This window comes from Euprymna scolopes, chromosome 22 (assembly GCF_053919585.1).
Source record: "Euprymna scolopes isolate OS-2025 chromosome 22, ASM5391958v1, whole genome shotgun sequence".
Lineage (NCBI taxonomy): Eukaryota > Metazoa > Mollusca > Cephalopoda > Sepiida > Sepiolidae > Euprymna > Euprymna scolopes.
In genome coordinates this window covers 37,310,276-37,333,885 of record NC_136503.1, presented here as the reverse complement: position 1 = coordinate 37,333,885, position 23,610 = coordinate 37,310,276, and the positions used below count along the sequence as shown (strand labels likewise).

Below are 23,610 nucleotides of genomic sequence, written 5' to 3'. Positions count from 1 at the left end.
CAAAAAGAATATTGACTCTTAAAAACAACTTCCAATGAATTGTAATTTATAAAAATAAGAAAAGTTTTGAATACAATTTTCCCGACCCCTGAAACTCACAGCTTTTAATTAATTGATCCAGACTTCTTGTAATGTCTTGGGTAATGAACCCCTTGGTTTTACAAGAACTTAAAAAATATTTATGAACATTCCGTTTTTCTATTGCTGTAAACCTATTTTAAACATATATTATTTCTTGTGAATATATGCCTTCAGAACTCATCTTTGTTTTGTTTACTGTATGACAATGTTTATTGTTTTTCTCACATTTGAAAACCAGCAAATCTTCACTGAAAATATTTCTGATTCAGTCACATCCCAAAAATACTTCTCCCATTACAAAACTCCCTAAAGTAGAACTCCAAAATTGGCATGAACACATCCCTAAAAGCTAATGGTCGACCTCTAAATATTAAGTTACAAAGCATTTCCTTTTTGTCTGCAAACAGGACTAAAACCGTGTTGTGATTATTATGATAGAGGATTGTCAGAGGGTGACAACTGAAATTGCTAGTAGTGACATAGTATACAGACTGAGGAGATCGAGTGAGAGACGTATATTAAGTTAACTAGAAAGAACTAAAGAAATATTAATTAGAAATGAATGAATACACACAAACTAAAGACAACTACATTTAAAAGGTATGAATATAATTATAAAATATATATGTAAAATGGAAACACCTTTTCTGTTCCCTCCATGAATGTCTAACTTGCTAGATAAAAACATGCTGATTATTTTATAAATTCATGATGAGCTATTTTGACACCACATAATTTATCATGAAGCTTACATAATATGCTTTTTAACTGTGTATATGATTTGCAAGTTGAATAAGGTTAATAGAGAGGAGTTTAATAAGTTGAATAAGGTTAATAGAAGATAGTTGTGGCTCTATATGTCTGATTGAAGTTGCTAAGTTTTAGTGAAGATATACATTGGGGTTCTCATTCATTAGCAATCTTAAAAGAAATATGAATATTTTAACAATAAAGAAACAAAACAAGGGAACTTACTTTTGTAGAATTTCCAATATAAAAAATGGCCTGTTTGCCACCTACACCAAAGTAGGAAATATCACTGTTTAGGGATCTGGGAGGTTCATATCTCACAGTGGGTGACGCTTCAGTTCTTACCTCACCAGAGTTACTAAAAAAAACAACAAAATAAATAAAAAATAAAAATTTAATTTCAAGATTAAAATAAAAAAATAATTCTAAATATTTGTATTGGGATATAACTATTTCACGTATTTACACTTATAAAATATATTATGTAAATCTATTTTTTTTGTATTTACTCCAGTGCTCATTACATGATTAGCTTAAGGCAAGAAAGCTACACAAAAACTTGTTTAATTCCAAAGGAAAATTATCAGGCTAACTACTTGGTAATAGATTTCCTTCAGGAATGAAACACGGTTTTGTGTAGTTTATTTGCCAGAAGTATATTTTTATACTACTATTAAAATATATATATATATATATATATATATATATATATATATATATATATATATATGACACGATTAAAAGAGAATCTACATTACATAATTTATTTGATCAGGGTAGTAACATCATGTGAAGATAAAAACAAAAACATTTACCGTCTTCTGTCTTTTCGAATAAATTTAGATAATCTGTATATTGCCCAGTTATTTAGCTGCCGTGGGGTCATACCTTTGCCATTATCAAGGACATAGATACAATTTTTGGTAGGATTTCCTTCATCAAAATGCTACAAAGAAAGAGGGAGAATAATTTAAATTTTTTAATAACACAAACACTAAAAAATATGTTCCCATAAATAACCATGGTATATAAATTTTTTTTTTTAGGTTTATAGAAGGCCGAACAATGCAGAGATATAACGAATAGACTCACTGAAGACACTTCTAGTATAATGGTGGAACGGGCCATGCAGTTTCACATAACACTTTTTCATAACATTCTACATGTAATATGTTACTTGTGTCAGGTAGTCAGGGGACATATCCGTGATGCTATATATTTTGGGAAGTCATCCCAAAATTAGGTGTGCTTGACTTTTAAACGAGCTTGATCTCTAGTAAAACTCACTACACATTTGAAAGTCAAACACATGCCTGATGAAGGGATGACTTCCTGAAATATATAGCATCACGGATATGTCACTTGATCACCTGACGCAAGTAAGAACATAACATTACATGAAGAATGTGATATAAAATATGTACGTATGTATATGATTGTACATATACACACACACACATATATTGATTCAATAAAGTGAAACTGCATGGCCGGTTCCACCATTATACAATAAGTTGCTTCAATGTGAATCTATTTGGTTACATCTTTGCATTGTTTTGCCTTCTATAAATCTAAATTTCGTTTATATACACATTAATGCTTCAAGCAAACTTCTTTAACCTCTAATAAACATGTTATTAACATTATCATAAAAAGGTAGTTCAGAGTTTCAGATGAAATAATTAAAAAAGAAAATCTTCAAAATATAACATTTTCAATTGGATAGCATATCTTTATTATCACAGATTGCATTATTAAATTCTTATGAAAATCAAATTGCCCATACAGTTCTTTGCCATCTAATTTACAGGTGAGTACGTCATAATATGCAGCGCACATATATAGATAATCGTTCTATATAAATGGCTTTAGAATATAATATCCATGACTCATAACAATTCAGATTCTGTTATTTTATATTAAATTCATTAAATTAGCTTTAATTTTCATTTAAAAAAAAAAATTCTGTTCAGCTCGAACAAGACATTACAATTGACAGGGGCTACTGTGATATGGACCAGATTTATTAGAGGTGAGAGAATCTAAGTAGAAAATTGGACAGCAAGAGGTTTGTTTGCATTATGTTTAAATTTCCAGATATTGGTACCGTCAGGAGAAAGTAAAGGCAAGCAGAGAAAAGAAGCTAATAGAGTATGGAATCCCCTGACATCTAGTGACCTCCATAATGAAAAGGTGGGATTTTTCTGCTAATCGGATGGGCGGGCATACAAGTGAAATAAGTCCATCAGAGTACAGATAATAGAAGTACTTGTTGCAAAACAAGGACAGACAATTTGGAATGGGTTACGTTACAAATTATATTTTGTACCATGTCCAAGAAGAGGCTAGGGGGTTAGTGGATCAGCTCCGATATGACAACAATACTCCATGTATTGGCAAATGGTGGCTTTACAAGGATATAGTATGAAAGGATTTTTAGCTCATTAATAGGAAGCCACTTTCTTTGCAGTAGACATGGGGACTGTTGGAATTGGCATAAAAAGCTGACAAAATAATCAGGCATGAAGAAAATCCTCATCTTAACACGACAAATAGTATTTTTCAAACAATTAAACCTGATTGGGAAACACAAATTAAGCAGCAGGATGACTATGAGGATGCTCTTGTTATGATCAGCTTTGAAAAGGAAATGAATAACGTCAACAGAGGTGTAAATTGTGCAATTCCAGAGATAGTACTTCAAAAAGATTGTAGCACACATTGATTTTGCCAGAGATGCTCTCACTTGTGAGAGAATGCTGAAAGGATTCTCAGGCTATTGTAACTCGGATCTGATTTAACATGTGGCATAAAACACAAAGACAACCACAAATAAGTATTCAACTCTTCTCCACATCTTGCTTCATTTAATCAGTACAACAAGGTCTCATGACAGCCCAACCAAATGCCCCCCTTATCTATTTCTCAGAAATATGCAATCGTTAAATGCTTTTTAGAAATATGCAATCGTTAAATGCTTTTTAGAAATATGCAATCGTTAAATGCTTTTTAGAAATATGCAATCGTTAAATGCTTTTTAGAAATATGCAATTGTTAAATGCTTTTTAGAAATATGCAATCGTTAAATGCTTTTTAGAAATATGCAATCGTTAAATGCTTTTTAGAAATATGCAATCGTTAAATGCTTTTTAGAAATATGCAATCGTTAAATGCTTTTAAGAAATATGCAATGGTTAAATGCTTTTAAGAAATATGCAATGGTTAAATGCTTTTAAGAAATATGCAATGGTTAAATGCTTTTAAGAAATATGCAATGGTTAAATGCTTTTTTTTTTCTCTCGAAAACTCACTTCTTAAATAAACATATCTGTATTCATATCTATACTTACTATCAATTAAAGACATTCATGATCAATAGAATCAAAATGCACTGAAGCTTATGAGGTTGGCTAAATAGTTAGCAGTTCAATAATAAACCAGTTTCCATAAATCTTAACCAGACATTAAGGTTCTTTTTTTCTTTTTCTGAACTTATATTTGAATATTACTAATGTGGTAACTTGAATCATAAAATAAAGAAAAATAATCAAATACTTACAAGTCTGATTTCAATACTCCTTTCTCCGGTATTGTTAGCAGTTGCAGTTAAGGCATTATCAATCAACTCTGCAAATGCATAAGCTAGGAAAAAAAAAAAGAGCAACATTTTATAAAACAATTTTCAGAAAATTCTTTTTGTCAAAACTTTATTTTTCTAGACCAAGACTTACAATGGAGGTGATATAGATTTTAAAACAAAAAAGTCATAATACTTCTATGTATGCACACACAAATGAGAAATCGGAATGTTTTATTCTTGTCATTTTGCATGAAAAGCTATATTGCCAGACACAAATTTATAATTTATTTACACATACATATGTAATTGAAAATAGAAAACAATTGATTTTTAAACTGAAGAAAAAAATATTAGAGAAGATGTTCAATGTGGTTCCTTAGCAGATGCACAATAACAGTGTAACTAATGTTTAAAGTTGTTAAGGACATTCACTTGATTCAGTGAAATCATTAATATTGCCTTGAATGTATGAGCTTTTGTTCCATCTTGATTTCATTTCAATTCGTCATTACTTGCTCCATGTTGTGGAACATTAAGGTGCACATTTCATCTCTACACAAGATACAATCCAGTTTTCTAAAATTTCATGCTTTTTTAGTGGGGGCGGGAGGGGGGTTACATATCTATAATATTTCACATTTAAAACAAATTGAAGGAGAATAAATATTTGTCCTTAATATTTCACATTTTGAATTAGTAAATTAGATTCGATATGAAAAGAAAATGTTCAGTCATAAAAAACAGGTGATGGTAATCAATATCATGCCATTTACATTTGTTTAAAAAAATGTTTTAACTAAGTAAGAATTAGGTTTTGTGTAGTTTGAATTTGTATTCAAATGTATAAAGACTGCTAGGATTTATAAATATATTTCTGATGATCGGATATCCAATAAAACTGCAGCAAAGTGTTAGGATATGACAAATTTATTGTAATAAAACCTTAAAAGGATATGAAGCCTTTGTCTGTGCAAGGTCTTCCATTTTGAATAGGTGTTACAGATTTTGATGTTCATGTTAACATATATATAAACTTGCCAAATTGTTTTTGTATCCTTCAGTTTTTTTTAAATATAAAATGCATCCAAAGCTTTAACTTGAGTGTAATTTAGGGAAAATAACTTAAATAAACAGTACCTATTTTACATACAAGAATAATGACCTAGATATAAAAAAGTGTTTGTCATACAAAGCAACTATAAAAATATTGAGAAGTATTTTCAGAGATGATATTATATACTAGCAGTTCCTACCCACCATATTCTGGGAGTTAGTTTAATTTTAAAATAATACATTAGGAATAGTAAATAAATTTAAAGCCAGAAAAATATTTCATAAATCATTGTCATTATATTCGGTTTAAATGTTAATTTTACATGTTGGCAGGCATTAAACAACTTTAAGAAATTTGCTTCCCAAGTAACTTATCTCTGGACAAGTCTTTATGCTGCAAGTCCATTTTTATCACGTTCTCCCATGTTTTTCTTGTGAACTAAACCCACTATCTCAACTTTTCTACATGTATTAACCCAAGATTCTTATTCATTCTTTCAATGTAGTCATAACATCAAAGTCTACGCTTCTGTACACATCTCCCTACACTGGCTAGATTTAGCCTTTCTTTGAGATCATCACAACTAAGCCTGTCTAAGACTCACATTACATATCAATCATATCATTTTCATATCATTTGTCTCCATGCAGCATATGCTTTCAACTCTCATTGTCCAGGTTACACTTCCATACATCATCATACTGCATACACACGCCTGATAGATTCTTCCCCTAGTTGACAGTGGTAACACTGCTGGTTAAATAAAGTATTTGATTTTGTAGAGATACATCAGTTTAAAAACTAGTCTACCAAATAACTTTGTGCAAAGCGAACACACAATTTGTAAAAGAGACCTTGCCTCTAGCAGATAGGTGTCGACACTAACTTCCTCTTTTTCTCTTCTGTCTCTTTCCTTTTTTTTCTTTTCCCTGGAGACACGTGAGCAGGACAACGTGCAACATGCATTCCAAGTATGTTTTACACATGCAAACTAATTCTGTAATGAAGTGAACTTTTGTGTACCATCTAGCCTTATCAAGGTAAGCCAAACATTGCAAAATCATGAACAAAAACTATACAATCCATGAATTACCTCGCTAACAACATTAAACACAATATTTAATCTCAGTTCACACGTGATCAGCAGAGATGCACGCACGCACCGGGTCTTATGCATTTTCACTGAAAACTTGTCTGTAAAAAAAATGTATAAATATTCTTGTTTTAAATAAAGTCTATGGTTGTATATATAACTTGGTATCTATTTTCATTAATTTATGTCGTTAAGCGTGCAATGCATACCACAATAGATTAAAACAATTGGATTGTTTAAGAAACTGAAATGCACCCTATTAAATATAAATTAAATATTTTCTAAAAGTGTACTCTAGTAAAATAACTATTGTGGTACTTATTTCAGCATTATCTGTATTCTACATAACGATGCTTAAAAAAAAAAAACCAAAAAAAAAAAACCCAAACTATCCTGTACTTTCATATAACAATTTAATAAAGATACTGTAAAAATTGAATTTAACTTGAAACTCCTATAAAAAAAAAAAGCACAATCCATATTTTGCATAAGTACCGATATAATGAAATCATGCAAGTGTTCAGTTAGATGCGAAAAAGGTAGACAAAACAAGTTTCCAACGCACTATAATGCTTATTGCGAAAAGTGTAAATTCAGTCATTGATAAAGTTAGATGACAACAGAATAGGTGCTATTATTGTGTGTACCTGTGAAAATTTGAGTTTAGTGCAGAAGCACTTAAATAACTGATTAATAAAGATGACTAGTGACAAGAAATTGCATAGTTATGTTGCTATGGCAACCATAGGATTTAGGAGAACTACAAGGGGCGTGCAATAAGTAATACCCCTGACCCACTTCCCATAGCAGTAGAGCAACGAAACTTGGCACAGTTATTAGTCTTTCTCTACATAGGAACCACCCAGAGTTATGCATTTCTCCCATCGTTTGATGCAGCTCTGGAGACCGTTTTTGTAGAACACCCCAGGTTGGTCTTCCAACCACGACGTGACTTCAGAAATCAAAGCTGCATCATCTGGGAAACGCTTTCCTTTCAAAAACAACTTCATGACTGGGAAGAGGTGAAAGTCAGAAGGTGCAAGGTCAGGAGAATAGGGAGGATGGGGAAGGATTTCATAACCACACGCCCATGCTTCTGATCTGGCGACATGAGAGTTGTGGACCAGAGCGTTATCCTGCAGGAGGAGGGTACCTTTGCTGATCTTGCCCCGCCCCTTGATTGATAGTTTCCCTTAATTTCCTCAAAAGTGAAGCATAATAGGCTCCTTTAATTGTGGTACCCTTTGCCAGGAAATCTGTCATCACTACCCCGTCCTGGTTCCAGAAGACTGTGAGCATGCATCCTTGCCTTCTTTGCGGGTGGTGAGTCCAAATGCTTCCATTGCATTGACTGGGCTTTGGTCTCTGGATTATAGTGATGGACCCAGGTTTCATCCTGTGTAATCAGTCTTTTGAAAAACTTTCACTCATCTTCTTGGCACATCTCCAAATTCATCCCCGAGCACTCGACGCGTTCTCGCTTCTGGAATGGTGTGAGCAACCTGGGAATCCATCTGGCAGACACCTTATGCATATGCAAATGGTCATGAATGATAGTTTCCACAGACCCTGTACTAATCTTGACATCTTGGGCTATTTGGCGAATAGTAATGCACCGATCTTCCAAAATGCCAGCCTCAACTTGATGGACAGATGCCTCATCAATGGCAGAAGGGAGGGGGGACCAGGTCTGGGAGCTGTTTCCACAAACTTCCGGCCAGGTTTGAATTCACGATGCCAGCGTTTTACAAGGTCATATGCTGGGGCATTATCACCATAAGTTTCTTTCATTTCATCAAAAGTCTCTTGTGGTGCGTGTCCTTTCAAATACAAACACTGGATCACTGCTCGACATTCAACAGGCTCCATTTCACACCTGACTAAGTTCAAACACCTGTAAAACAGAAACCACAATTATTTCAGAGCTGTAATTTGTCACATAACCCGTAGAGATATAAATCATTGCACATGCAAAATTTCAGTTAGATCAGACAACTGGAAGTGGGTCAGGGGCATTACTTATTGCATGCCCCTCGTACTACAGCATATTGCGTAGCCAATTACAGTAAACAGCAATTGCAACAGTAATTAAATATATTTAATGCATCAAACATTTATGGAAAAAAATACAAAAAGAATATTCTAGTGAATGCAGGTTTTAAATGAAGAATAATGAAAAACAGAATGACTTAATAAGTGTTCTATATAAGTCAATATTTGCATTAAACTATGCAGATCGCATTTTTTTTTTTTAAACGATCAAATATGGAAGAATGTGACTGAGACAAAATGCCTGGAGGTGAACGATCCTGGACTAGATTCAGAAATATTTCAAGAAGAATTGTAAATAATACTACAATATCAATAACTAACAGCCATTATCTGAGAAAAATATTGCAAAATTATAAATTTATTCATTTGTTGCATAGAATAAAGGCAGCATAAAAAATATAGACTTAAAATTGCACTTAAAAAAAAAATCAAATTTATAAAGAATTTCATATCTTTTTTTACATAAATTAAGATATTGATATTAAATAGGAAAATCGGTTTTCATATTTATTTAGTTAAAGTGATCAATGATAAACTGAACTAAAAGTCTAGTTAAAAACCATAAAATTGTATTATGCAAAAAATAATTTAGATAATACTTAGAAAAAAAAATAATTTTATAAAAATAACATTAAAATCATAAAATAATTAAAACGTAAAATATAAATAAGTAATAATTTAAATGTTGACTATAAGAAAGTGTTAATGTGTCCTACAAAAAATGCATGAAAAATTGAGAAATATTTTTGGAAATTATCATATACTAGCACTCCCTACTCCATGTAACTTGGGAGATAATTTAATGTGGTTAAAATAATACACAAGGCATAGGAAATAAATATTAAACCAGAAAAATATAATTTCATAAAATATTTCATTAAGATTTAATTGTTGAATAAATTTAAATGCTTTCTAGTGGCTATAAATCAAATACTGCATTGATTGAGCCGGTTCCATCCAACAAGTTCACTGCATCCCGTATAACAGCTGACCAGGCGTGGGAGTCAGAAGCTGTTTCTGTTACAAGCATAAGCCATTCGCAGTTCGATCAGCGAAGCCCAAGGATCATTTCCACATCCTAGGTTGGCCACCATTGCGCTTCTTCCAACCTAGTAATGGTGCTGGGTCAATGGCTTCATGAATGAGGTCACCTGTGTTTTGACGAACCAATAAAGGTGTCAAGCAAGGAGGGATTGTTGAAGGGAGCATATTTTGCAGTGTGCTTGGACCATGTTGTTAGTGATGAATTGTTGCCAGCGGACATGTAGGATGCGGCATAGGAAATGGTCGAACACCTCGAGCTTGTGAAGGTCACTTGCACGCATAGGCCAGGTTCCGCAGCCATAAAGCAGGATAGTGCAGACTGACCTTTGTGTTGAGCCTTATAAATCAGTTAAGTATTTTTTATAAATTATATATTTTTTAAAATAGGATTTTTATTTCACAAACTACTTTATTAAAATGGATGAATTGCTTAAGAAACTGAAATGTATTATAGTAGATTTAATATACTAAACAAAGAGTGAGGAGGTGTAAATGGCTAAGGAGTTCAAGAAAAAAGAAAATCACAAGATTTTCAAAAATATGGCAGTGGAGTAAAAAATGTTTGTATAGATGATTTATTTGGAGAAGTTTCTGTTAGTAAAATGTCGCTTTGTATCAGGTTTATTTGGATTTACAGGATTCTATTCAATACTGCTCAGATGAAACTATTTTCATTAAAACAGTAACAATCAGTTTTATGATAAAAAGGAGGAAGACAATTTGCAAGTAGAAAAGAAGACTAAAAAATCTTTCACAAAAGCAAATCCTTCTACATTTAGCTCTGTCCTGTCTACATTAGTTTATAACATCAAACAGTTCTGAAGTCAAAATTATATCAATATTCATTCACTCTAATTACAAAATCATATCCAATTTAAAAAGGAAGCAGTCAAATCATCTACACTAACGTGGGAAAACAATTGGACAAGAGATAATAGGAAAAAAGGCAAAACTAGCAACAACCCCAATGTAATATATATCATGTAGAAAATAAAACTTCTAGAATTTCTTAGTAAAACAAAAAAGAAAAAAAAAAGTGAACCTCCATCTATTGGCAAAGGCAATACATCTGATTTTTTTTTTGAAGAGTAAAGAACTTACGTAGCGGATTTTGTCCTTCCGATGCATAATATTCATACATTCCACCTTTGACAATTGTGTCATAATGTGGTAAAAAATTAACTCTTTGCTGAGCAGGTGCACATAACTCTTGCATAAGAGTGTTGAGAATATACAGAGTTTCACCTTTCTCAACACAGTCTGAAACAGAAAAATTAAATACAGAATAGATGCAAAATATACACATACATATATATAAAAGAGAAATATATTACAAAATGAAGCTTTCTAGTAGTCATTCATAAAAAAATATTAATAATACAATGAAAGAATAAAAGTCCTGATTTATATAGGCCATCCACAGAAGAAGCTCCCACTGCTAACAATATAGAAGCATTCCCCTCTTCCATATTCCTAGTAATCATGGTACTATAACACTAATGTATGACCTCCAAATGGTTTAACTCTTAGGGATACTAACTAAATACATATTGCAAACTTATCAGGAATGAAAGTAGCTAATGGCAAAAAAAAAAAAAAAAAAGTGTGTGGGGTAGGAGGGTTGTATATGTGGTTAAAGCAAAAAAACAAAAAAAACCCTCTCCTATACAACTCCAATCAGTTTCAATTACTATAGCCAAAATAAAATATAAACACCAAGAGTGACTGTGATGCTGGAGGAAGGAGACAGGGAGTCATTTTTTAGTGAAACAAACACCCCCACCTCTTATAATGAACCATTTGTAGTCTTAGACTCCACAGTAAACTTTACTTAAAAAACAAAAAAAAAAAACAATTTTTTACCCTTTTCAGGTGTTCAAATTAGAAAGAAATTTTAAAAGTTATTTAAAAGATTGTTTTATTCGAAAAAGCGTTTTCAAAATATCAGCATTTCAAGTCAAACAATGCAACTATAAATGAATTTTACAAAAGCTAAATGAAGTGAGATGTTAGAAGAAACAAATCCAGTTGACGTTTGCAGACTTTGGACCACTGTCCTCATCTGCATTTATGTTCACAACACCTCAACCATCTTAAAGTGCCATTATAATTGATAACCTGAAAATTTCAAACTGAACTTGTTATTTAATCAACTATCAGTCCACTCCATGCATTTTAAGACATAACTAAATGACTTTTTTTTCTTTTTTTTTTTTTTAACTTATTCACTCTAAACATGGCTATTGCCACTTTCTTAAGGACCTACTATTTGGGATCATACAGGGACACTATGACTAATTGAGTAGCAATATTTCATATTCATATTATATTTAAATTTCTGCATGTCAGTCAGGAAAGCAGAAAAGAGGGAGAGAATTCTAAAATTGAGCAGTTTGAGGGAAGACACAGAGTAGAAAGTTTTCCAGCATCTAAGGATTTCTACAGTGAAAGGGGGTGTTGTTGCAACTTTGGTACATGAGTATTTACATATAATATTCTCAATTGATTTTTAAAGTAAACGGACAGACATTTTGAACGTACATGCAGAGAGTAAAGTTAGCATCGACTTTAAATTTCATGAATAAGCTTCAGAGCAGTTAGTTATAAAAAAAAAACAAAAAAAAAACCACGGTTTTACCATTTTAAATGCTGCTGATTAAAACTGTTTATATCATCCAATCAAAACCCTTGATAATTAACCAGACAGATGATCTTTTACAGGTTGACCCACTATTTACACTGTCCCCATACTCAGCTACTGCTGCTATTATTACTACTTCCTCTTTAACACTATTGCCACCATCTATAACATTCAATGTGCATACAAGTTCTAGTATTACAGATTTCTGGTAATTTTTTCTCTTTCAGATATAAATAAATGATTCTGTTTGAAATAATCAATTATCACTTAATCGATCTCCTGCCCCTCTTCGCTAAAAATCTTCGAATCAATCAAGCACTAGTCCACTATTTTGTAAATGCTAAACTTCTTTCTGACCAACAGTAGATTTAGGCAAGCCCATTTTACTGCAGATATTTTAACTGTCATCCCTGAGCGCATTTACCACTCACTGGGTAAGGTAGGGTAAGCTAGAGCTGATAGTTGATATATCGAAAGCCTTTGACAAGGTCTGGCATGAAGAACTTCTCACAAAAATTTAATCCCATGGTATTTCTGGATTAATATTCAACATGATCAGATCCTTCCTAGACTAAAAGAAAAATCTAGGTTGTCCTCTTTGCCTGTACATCTAAGCAACATAATATTAATGCAGGGGGTCAATTATTGAACCTTTATTATTCCTGATAAATGACTTCCCAGATAAAATTGTGTAGCAGATGAGTATATTTGCTGATGACACCACACTAATTTAACAATAATGAGGGAAAAACGAATGTACATATATCCAAGGCAATGGTAGAAACCCTAAAAAATGATCTTCAGTTGGTAGTGGAATGGAGCTGTAAGTGAATGGTAAGATTTAATGCTACTAAGACTAAGCTTCTTTCCTTTAACAACTAAAAAAAAAAAAAAAAAAAGAAACACAACTACCAATTATCATGATGACAAATAACACTGTACCTGAGAGCCTAACTTTTAAACTCATCAGTCTCGCATTCAGATATGAATTGAAACAAATACATTGAGGACATTGCCAAGGCTGTCGCAAAGAAGGTGGGCTCCCTCTACCATGCTAGAAAAATTACTCACACCAGAGAGCATCCTATATCTTCACAACACCACAATTTGCTGATATATGGAGTATTGTTGTATTGGTGCATCTACCAGTCTCACTCAAATGTTTCAAATTTAATAGGTCCTGCATTATCAGCCAAACCTCAACTTCTGTCCAATTCACTACAATGTTGCATCCCTGTACCTGTTTTTATGAGTACTTTAATGGAATATGTTCTGATGAACTCCAAGCAATTGAACTTCTTTGATGTACATATTCCCAACTAAGCTGACGAGCAGCAAAATCTCACCCCTTTTATTATCAAGGTTCCAAGTCTTCTACTCTAATAGTTTCTTTCCCCGAACTACTAGACTTTAGAATTCTTTCCCTTTTTCTTGCTTCCCTAACTGTACTAATCTGCATACGTTTAAATGTAATGTGAACAAACATCTTGTTGCTAAACTACCCACAGTCCTAAATAGTAGCCCTTTATGTTGCAAGTGGCAATATGCCTTGTTTGGGAGTAAAAAAAAAATACCCAGGTTACTAACTCGAGCAATACCAGAAAAGGTTGAAGAATATTACGATTGAAATATGTAAATAACAATATCTTATCTTAGAAATACTTTGTTCAACAAATAAATTGACTAAAGAAAATCCAAAACAAATTGTACTATAACTATAATCCAGAAAATATTTTTCTTATCTAGATAGACTGATCAAACAAAGTGAAAACAAAGTTGCTGACAATATCAGTACACAGGTATGATCATTTGGAAGAGTGAAAATTTACTTGAAGGAGTAGGAAATTGCCTGTTGGGCTATTGCAGTAGAGGATAACATTTAACTTAAATGCATTCTGGTTGATTTAATTTTGTAATTAGATTATTTATGACTATTGGAATGAAAAATCTAATAATCAATAGTAAAAAAAAAAAAAATTTAAAAAAAAATGCAAAAATAATTTTTAAAAAGTAAAAATCAAATTAATATGTATTTTTATTTAAAAATATTTTACGCATGAAAATAAGAAATGATTTTGATGCTTACCCCAAGTTTCATCACTACAAATTTCATCTCTGTTTGTTGTTGCAATAACAAAATCATCTTTGTTGGCATTCAGTAGCTGAAAAGTCAATTGGTACGCTTTGAAACCAACAAGTAACATTTTTATGGCAGAGTTATCATTTATACTGGTTTTCTTTCAACTATTGTCACCATTGTTACTACTTTTAGACTACATTTCAGAATATATTATTTTAATTATTTGCGGACTATTATCCTCATCTTTATAGGTGTTGTTTAACAACGTTTCGGCCAACTATTCATCTGGCCGTCGTCAGGCTGTTAACCACGACAGGATAGGAACGCTGAATCTTTTTTTTTTTTTTTTTTTTTTTTTTTTTAAAACTGTATCTTCGGGGCACAGTGGATAGAAACGTTGAATCTCTACAGTTCCAGATGAGCAGTGTCTGAAAGTAGCAGTTTCAATCCTACCCAAAGCCGGCCAGAGGATTAGTTAGCCAAAGTGTGGCAAGACGACAATTATGGAGGGCAATAATTACTGAAGATACAGTGATCAAAAAAGATTCAGCATTCCTACCCAGTCACGGTTAACAACCTGACGTTGGTCAGAGAAATAGTTGGCCGAAATGTTGTGAAACAATAACTATAAAGATGAAGATAATTATCAGTAAATAGATAAAATATACATTTCAGGAGATGTGCACCTTCTCATCCCATTCTAGTGCATTACTCATTGGTATCCCCCTACATATTCAAACATAACTTGTTATTTATACTGCGGTTTCCCCAGGTACTTAGAGTTCATGGATTTGGTGGCCAAATAGCCAGGAAATATTACCATAAGCATCACAAATAGTCAACATGCCATATTTGAATATGAGAGAAACAAGAAACAAAAAAAACAAGTGAACATTACATCTGAAGAAATCTAAAGAGCACATTGACAGAAAAGTAAATAAAAATAAAAATTAAGAATAAAAAGTAATTTTGAAGAAAAAGAATGCAAACAAAAGGAAAAAAAAAATCTGTGCATTAAAAATCAACATGAAAATATTGAAAACACAGAATTTTTAATATCAAAGATTCTGAAAACTATTTTATTTGTAAATAAAAAAATAAAAAAATTTATGATTGAAAATAAATCTTGAAAACTTTTCAATTAAAAGCCAGATGATTGATAGATACTTTGGTCAAATAGGAAAGTTTGCAAAGTCATTGACAAAAGGTTGCAGACAGTGATGGTTTTTATTTATTTTAAATAAAAAATTAAAAAAATGAAAAGCAGTTCATTATTTTAACATAATGCACAGACCTTTTCCTCAACTTAGCATTTAATACTGATACAAGTTGCTTAGATTTAAGGTTTGATTTGTCTACATAAAAGAAATCTTGGGATTATTTACTGCTATAGAGAGGAAAAATCATTATCATTTGTTTATGATTATGTTGTGTGACAGTGGCATCTCCTTTTAATCACCTAAAAGAAAAAATATATAATTAATTAAACACAAGTTGACATCTTAACATAAGCAATTTTCAGGAGAAATGATTAAAATGGATTATATTTGAACTTTACATCCATAATGGTATCAAATCAATCAGTTAAAGGACATTTAGAGAGAGGAAAAAAAAGCATAACTAAAGTGCTTTCAGCTAGAAAATCCAAACAAAATGTTCTCAATCTATTCTTGTCAGATTTTACACTAAACTTTAATTTTTTTTTTTTTTTTTTAAAGAATCCTATCTCCATAAATTGATTTTTAAAACAATTTATGATATTTTTTTTCTACTGTATTATTCTATTTATCAACATCCCTTCATAGTTTCACAAAAAGGGTTCCTAAATAAATAAAACTAGTTATAATCTAGTAATAGTCTTCATTTGAAATAAGACTATAATGAAAACCACAAAATAAAAATAACTTTCAGAAGAACCACAGTAAATGCAATCATTTTTATGCTTAAATCAATAAGTATTAATTGTCCCTAACTAGCATTGCTTGGGAGTATTAAAAAAATACTTTAATTGCAGAGTTGCTAGATAAAGTTATTTTTTATGCAAAACATTTAAACAACTTTCCAAACATCCTACATTTCTTTTTTTCAAATAAAATTATAATTTTAAGCATTTCAGAAATTTACTCCCTTGAGAATATCTCTGAAATTTATATACAGAGAGAAATAAGGAAAATAAGTATGTTTACTATTTGTTTTTAAAGATGGTTGGCCACCAAAACAAAAAATCTAAGCTGGATAAAATACTTTTCTGAAGGAAATAATTTTTGGTTCTCAACAATATCAGCAAGACAAACTAAAGGATAAGATTTAAAAAACAATTTTTAAGTAATAAAAGTCAAAAAGCCAGCATATATTTATATAATAGACAACACAAAAAATAGTTTGTAGACAAAGTTGGGCATTAAATCTAAATTAAGTTTTTTTATTATTCATTACATCAGAACTTCACTTCCAATACTAATTTATACCTCAGTTTGATTAAATATAGCATACTTGAATGGAATTGAATTTTTTTTTTGTTATACAATTTGGAAATGGGAGCTACAGTTAACCAATAACTTGAAATTATTTTTCAAGAACCACATACACTAAAATTGTTACAAACAATAAATTTTCAAACTAAACAATGCCAGTTGCTTAGGGATTTCAATTTTAATGAGAGATTGGAGGAAAAATATGTAACTTTTCGTCCAAGTTGAGGAACAAAAGCTAACCAGATTAAGCAAAATAAAGAATAACAATAATCTCTAGATTGTCATTTCAATATCACCCTCCAGTTATTAGTAATACCACCTGCATATATTTAAAAGCTGAGAGAGAAAATGCCCCTTCAAAATATCTAATAAAAAAAAAACGAAATGGCATAAAGTATATTTAAGCTCCTTGTAAATTATAGAATTATGTTCAACTGCATTGTTTTATGGACAATAAGTCAATGGTGAAAATATCCAGTGTATAAACTGTGTGGAATAATACAGTTTATAAAGCAGATACATTTTAACAAAGAGCAAATGTTATAGCCTCAAGACATGCACCACAGTATTAGTATAAAAGGATACTATTAAAAAGAACACATTTTTATCTTTATAAGAATTCTGTTTGTTCCTAGCTTAGCACAACCATAACACTGCCAAACCTGATGCAAATAATATATTGCAATTAATATTAATGTTTTCTTTGTATATGAAAACAAGTAGACAATTGATTTTGAATATTTTCTTGATTTGTCTTATTTGGACTAAACCCACTTGATATACAAACATAGTGAGCAACAATTTTACTGGAAACCCAAGCATTCTAATATATAATCACGTTAGATGACTTAAAAGTTGGATCCAAATAGAAATTGCATTTAAGCTGACAAATTAAACTTTGATTCTGACTAGCCAATTTTCATTTGTTATTGTTGTACCATGTTATTGACAATAAATGGATATACTTTTACTATTAAAAAGAAATCTGGTTTTACAGTTTGCTAATATGGAGACATTCTTAAAAATCCAAAAAGAAATATCAGCTAAGGGGAATAGCTTTTATTCTTTTAGTAAATATTAATGCCCTTTTTTGCTTTTATTTATTATCCCAGGTTATAGTACAAATATTAAAAAAAAAAAAACAATTTTAACACAAGGGATCCTGTACAGTTAATATTTTACTATGAAAATTTGGTGCAGATCTGCCACTAAAATCAGGTCATATTTCTAATCATATTCTAAAGCATCTATATAATAATTCTGGTTGTCCTTTCACCGTCGTAAAACTGTCAACATGCATGCATTATGAATTTAACATTAAATGGAATCATTTTCATTGGAACATATGCTTACGAATAATTTTATTCAAAATAAAACTAAAATATTTTATTAGTACTTATAAATGAATGCGGAAGTTTTTATTTATACATAACATTATCATAAAAAAAAACAAAAAAACGGTCACTTATTTAAATCAATAGTCTTTTGAAATAATGTGTACATTGTAGAGAACAGAGACCTATTTGTATGACTATTTTGCACAACTTTTGATTATTCATTTGTAATTTTATTGTTCTATGTATTCATTTGTAATTATTATTATTCATTTGTAATTTTATTGTTCTATGTATATATATATATATATATATATATCAATAGTTTTGTCAATATTAACAGTAAACAAAGTGAACAAACAAAGATAATTCATCCAAAACTTTTCTAAATGTTCATTAAGTTTTACAGAAGGTAATTTAAATGAAAATTAGTTTTTTTAAATGACAATATATTAAAGATATGTAATTTAAGTTATGCATGTAAACAAAAATAAAAACGTTTAAACTAGATTTTATGGTTTGCTATAAAATGAAACAATAAAATAATTCTTACATTTTCTCATAAATATACCTAAAAGAATTTCAATGAAGAAAATAAGAGTTAAATTTCCAAAATTTACTTTTTTCAATTCAATTTGCACACTAGTAATTGATACTAACATTTCAACAGTATTTTTATTTTAAATCACAAAATAAACTGGAGACAAATACTAATAAAACACATTTGGTCTTTTTACCATATTTAAACAGTTTATGAGTTTAGCGTATGTTTACAAAATAAAGATATGTTTTACTTTTCATGGATCTAACATTGTTTGATTAAAAGAAAGAAAAGTTGCATTTTTTTTTTTTTTTATAAAAACAGAAAAAGCTAAATATGCATGACGATTTGACTAAAGACAAAAAAGTTATTTTTTAATGTTTATTTTTCTTACTCGTATTGAATGACTCTTAGACTATTATGTTATTTGGAGAAAATATTAAACTGGAAATGGAATGGTAAAAATATTTTGAAACATTCCAATGTTATTTTAAATCTAGTATTAGATCAAAAGTGCAGATTCCAAAAAGGTGGTTATTTTGATTCTTAAATCAACCATTGCAACACTGACAATTTGCTTGTATCAAGTTAAATTTCACGACAGTTAAATTTTTTTAACAATAACTCTCTGATGAAGAGAGTAAAGTTCATTTATACAAAACGAGTTATTTGATTGGGTTGAAATCCAGGTACAATTAATGGAGGAGGAACTCATTAACATTGTTATGAACCAATAATTTTGTTAGAATTTGCGCATAGTGCATGCAGATGCGCATAATGCTTAATGACATTTCTATTTTAGTCATGTTTCAATTTAAAAAATAGAATTAAAAAAAAAAAAAAAGTTCAGAAATTAAAAACACTTTTTTGTTCATCTTCACTATATCTTTTAAATAATTTCTTATTTGGTTTTGTTTCTTCACATCTTTATCCTTTCAAGTTATTTTCACAGTTCAACATGTATAGATTTTTCATTATTCATCATTAATTTCTCATGAACAGTCATTTACTTTTTAGCATTCTAATACTCTGTCCTCAGTGGGGGTCTGGATGAGGCTCTCCCATCTGGATCTTTCTATTAGTGGTGGGCCGATTAATCGGAAATCGTAAGAATCGTGTATTTTGGGAGGTATCGGAATCGCATCGTTAAAAAATACCTTAATTTTCCGATTCCTTAATTACGATTCTTTTAGTCTGATGTTGAAAAAAAGAAAAAATTTCCTGATATTTCTAACCGCAAGAGAGAAATGTAGCATGTTATAAAATGAAACCAAAGAAATTCATTATTAACAGGGCAATGCTTAGTGCCCCTCCCTTACAAGGTTCATTCATTCAGATCTATTGTAATCAAAACTACAAAAGAGTTAACTTGAAAAGAAGTATGCAGGGCTCTACATTGCGAGTAAAAATAAAAAAAACGCTTATCTTTTTGGCGATTGTTTTTTTTTTTTTTTTTTACTGACAAATCTTCTAATAGTGAATGAAAATGCTTTTTCAACTTATATTTTCTTAAAATAAAATGAGCAAAGTCAAATTATTTAAACAGTAAACGGTTTAATAGAACAATGTACTTTTTTTTCTTTTTTTAAAAGAAGGCTTTTGAAAGAAATATCTCTAAAATGAAATTGATCACGTTGTATTATTTCGCAAAGTTTTGACAGTTTCTTTTTAAGTTTAAAAAAAATCGACCCGTACCTATCTCTTCCAGACCTAAAGTTATTAAATAACCCCTTCGTTAATTCAAGGGTAATTAATTCAATTCAGTCAAGTTTTTTTTTTTAATTTCATTGAAATAAAATCCATTTTTTTAAATTTTTTTCTCCAGAAAGATAAAACCCTGAATTTGATTATATTAAAAGCAAAATAATATAATCTTTTTTCTAGAATTTTAAATTGAAAATTAAAAGTGTTTTGCGCAGTTTTTTGCCGAACAAAAAATAAATTAATATATATATTTTTAAAAGGTTTTGTAATCAATTAATTTTTATGTCTAAATAATATTTACGATTAATTAAATAATTTCATTTTAAAAAGTATTTATAAATAGAATTTTACTTAAGACTTATAGTTTAGCAATATTGAACCGCATCAACCATGTGTGAATTGAACACAGTCAACCAAAAAAAAAATTCAAAAGAAAATGCATATTTGCATTTCATTATGTAAAATTTTATACATTGGTTTCAAAAATTAAATTCTATAAGTTTTTTTTGTTAACTACCGGTTGGTACAATTTACCGCCCCATCCCTTTATATTTTTTTCTTTTTGTCTTTTTTAGCGGATTTTTTTTTTTTTTTTTTACAGTGATCACCACTTATCAAGGCCCGGAAGCCACTCAGGGATAAGGGTTATTGCAAGTACATTACGTTAGTGTGGAGATTTGATGAAGTGTTTAATTAGGGGGGGGGGGCGGTTCATTAGGAATTTGTTAACATTGGACTTGAAGACATCCAAGTTGTAGTCTGGAGGGAAGCAGGCAGACGGAACAGAGTTCCACAGGCGTGCAGTTCTAAGAAAGAAGCTTTGTTCATGGAATCCGCGTTTTGATTTAGGCACAGATAAAGAGTGGGGGAAATTTTTCACAGTGGATTCAGCTAGACGGGTGTTTTTCATGAAAGATTGGCGAGGGGGGACCAGAGATTGGAGTTCAGACGAGCACCTGCCATGGAAATAACGATAAAACAAAGATATGCCCGCAACGTCTCTTCTGTGGGAGAGAGGTTGCAGAGTAGAGAAAAGAGCATCCCCCACTAAACCACGAAGTCTATTTTGTACTCTGTCAAGGCATGATAGGCTGTTTTTGGCAGCTCCTGCCCAGATATGGCAACAGTATTCCATCCTTGGACGTACTTGGCTTTTATATAGATAGAGAATTGCATCAGTAGTGAGATATCTTCTGGAGCGGTAGAAGGATCCCACCATCTTTCCAGCGACCTTGGCAACAGACTTGATGTACGTGTTCCATTTCAGATCAGGAGTAAAGGTCAAACCCAGAAGCTTGTCAAAACACGGGGCCTCACCCAGACGAGAGCCATCCATCACAATTGATGCCAGCTGGGGATCAGAGTGTTGATGATGTAAGGATAGGAGTTTGGTTTTGGATGCATTAAAGGTAACCAGCCACATCTTCCCCCACTGAACCACGCACTCGAGATCAGAGGAGAGAGAATCCGAGAGAACTTTGTCATTTACAGCCTTTGATGTGTTGCCGTAGATGGTCGTATCATCAGCATAGATGTCAACGAATGATTTAAGTATGTGTTTAGGGAGGTCATTGATGTAGATCAGGAAGAGAGTTGGGCCCAGGATTGACCCCTGAGGGACTCCAGCATTTATATTGCAGGCCTAAGATTTTTGTCCATCTACCACTACTCTTATGAGCCTATCGGAGAGAAATGATTTAATGATTGAGAAAACATTTCCAGTTATACCGTAGCTGGAAATCTTGTGAAGTAGACCCTTATGCCATACCTTGTCGAAGGCCTTTGATATGTCAAGAACAATTGCCCTAGAAAGGAAGCCTTTGTCAAGAGATTCACTAATCCTGTGGGATATAACCGTCAGCACATCTGTGGTAGATCTTGCAGAGCGGAAACCATATTGTGTGTCACTAAGAAGGTTATTCCTGCTGAGGTGGTTGACTATTTCTCTATTTAATATGGATTCCAACAACTTACTCATAACACACAAGAGACTTATTGGTCTGTTATGAGAGGGAGATGACTTATCACCTGAATTCTTAAATACAGGGCAAACTGATGAGGTCTTCCAGGGGGTCGGAAAGCACTTCTCCTTAAGGCAGCGCTTAAATAGTTTCGTAAGTATGGGAGCAAGTTCTGGTTGAAGCTTTTTTAACACTATAATTGGGATGCCATCAGGGCCAGTTGCCTTACTAAAATCTAAGTTCTTGATTAGCTTGGCGACCTCATGCACGGATATTTGTATGTTACCTAGCTTGTTCTGTGTTGTAGGAGGAAATATGGGGAGTTGATGGCCTTCGTCGCATAGGGTAGAATTAGCTGAAAAGTTCTTTGCAAATAGTTTGGCCCTGTCTGACGCTGACGAGATGACCTCTGGTCCATTGATAATGATTGGGATAGAACGCACAACGCCAAAGTCCAAAAAAAGTCTTGCATGGAAACTTTTTGAAGTTGATGAAGATGATGAGTTGAAAGCCATTTGCAAAGTCTGTCAAATTAAAATATCGTGAGGAATAAAACCATCTAACATGACCACAACCAACATGTTAAAACATTTAACTATGAAGCATCCAAATAAATTGGAGGAGCAAAATAAAAAAGAAAAGGAACAAAAAATTACCAACTAGTCACTCAGAGCAGTTTTATTAGTGAGGGTCGAAATCGCAGTGTCTTTTTTTTTTTTTTTTAGCCTACGTCACCATCTAGGTGTCACCAATTTTTTTAACTCTCCTTAACTTCAAAGAGTAAATACAATATATACAACTAAAAAAATAATTTTTAAAAATGCTGATTCTATTCATGAAAAATTCTTTTAACTAGAAATTAAAACTTAGGTAAAGTTAGCTGACTGACAGCAACAGGAGCACTGGTTAACTACTGAACCACGTGGAAAGGTGGGAGGGGGGAGGAAAAAAAGGAAATTAAATGATGATAATAAATTATGATAACCGTCTTTGAAAGGCACTAAACTCCTAAAATTTACTTCTTTAAAATTTTAGGCGGCACTCCCCGGCGATTTTAAAGCACTCTCTCTCAAAAAAAAAAAATTTAATTTTTAAGTTTGGGAAAGATATATTTATTATAACCGAATTCTTGTATGAAGACTGGATCTACTTTATTGGACGTTAATTTGTGAGATAAGTAATTTTTCAATGTTTAATATGTTTTTAAAGTTTCAATTATCA

General features: G+C 31.5%; 1 protein-coding gene across 1 annotated transcript in view; it reads right to left on the bottom strand.

Annotated features, from left to right (window-relative positions):
- The window catches only part of LOC145243971 (structural maintenance of chromosomes flexible hinge domain-containing protein 1-like), a 157,265-nt gene that overhangs the window by 105,678 nt on the left and 27,977 nt on the right, over window positions 1–23,610 (bottom strand). The window contains exons 2-6 of the mRNA XM_080107107.1: window positions 14,382–14,457; window positions 10,756–10,914; window positions 4,391–4,473; window positions 1,647–1,777; window positions 1,057–1,189 (exon numbers count right to left, since the gene is read on the bottom strand). Coding sequence (XP_079963233.1) covers window positions 1,057–1,189; window positions 1,647–1,777; window positions 4,391–4,473; window positions 10,756–10,914; window positions 14,382–14,457 — 582 coding nt within the window. The remainder of the gene's footprint in view (window positions 1–1,056; window positions 1,190–1,646; window positions 1,778–4,390; window positions 4,474–10,755; window positions 10,915–14,381; window positions 14,458–23,610) is intronic.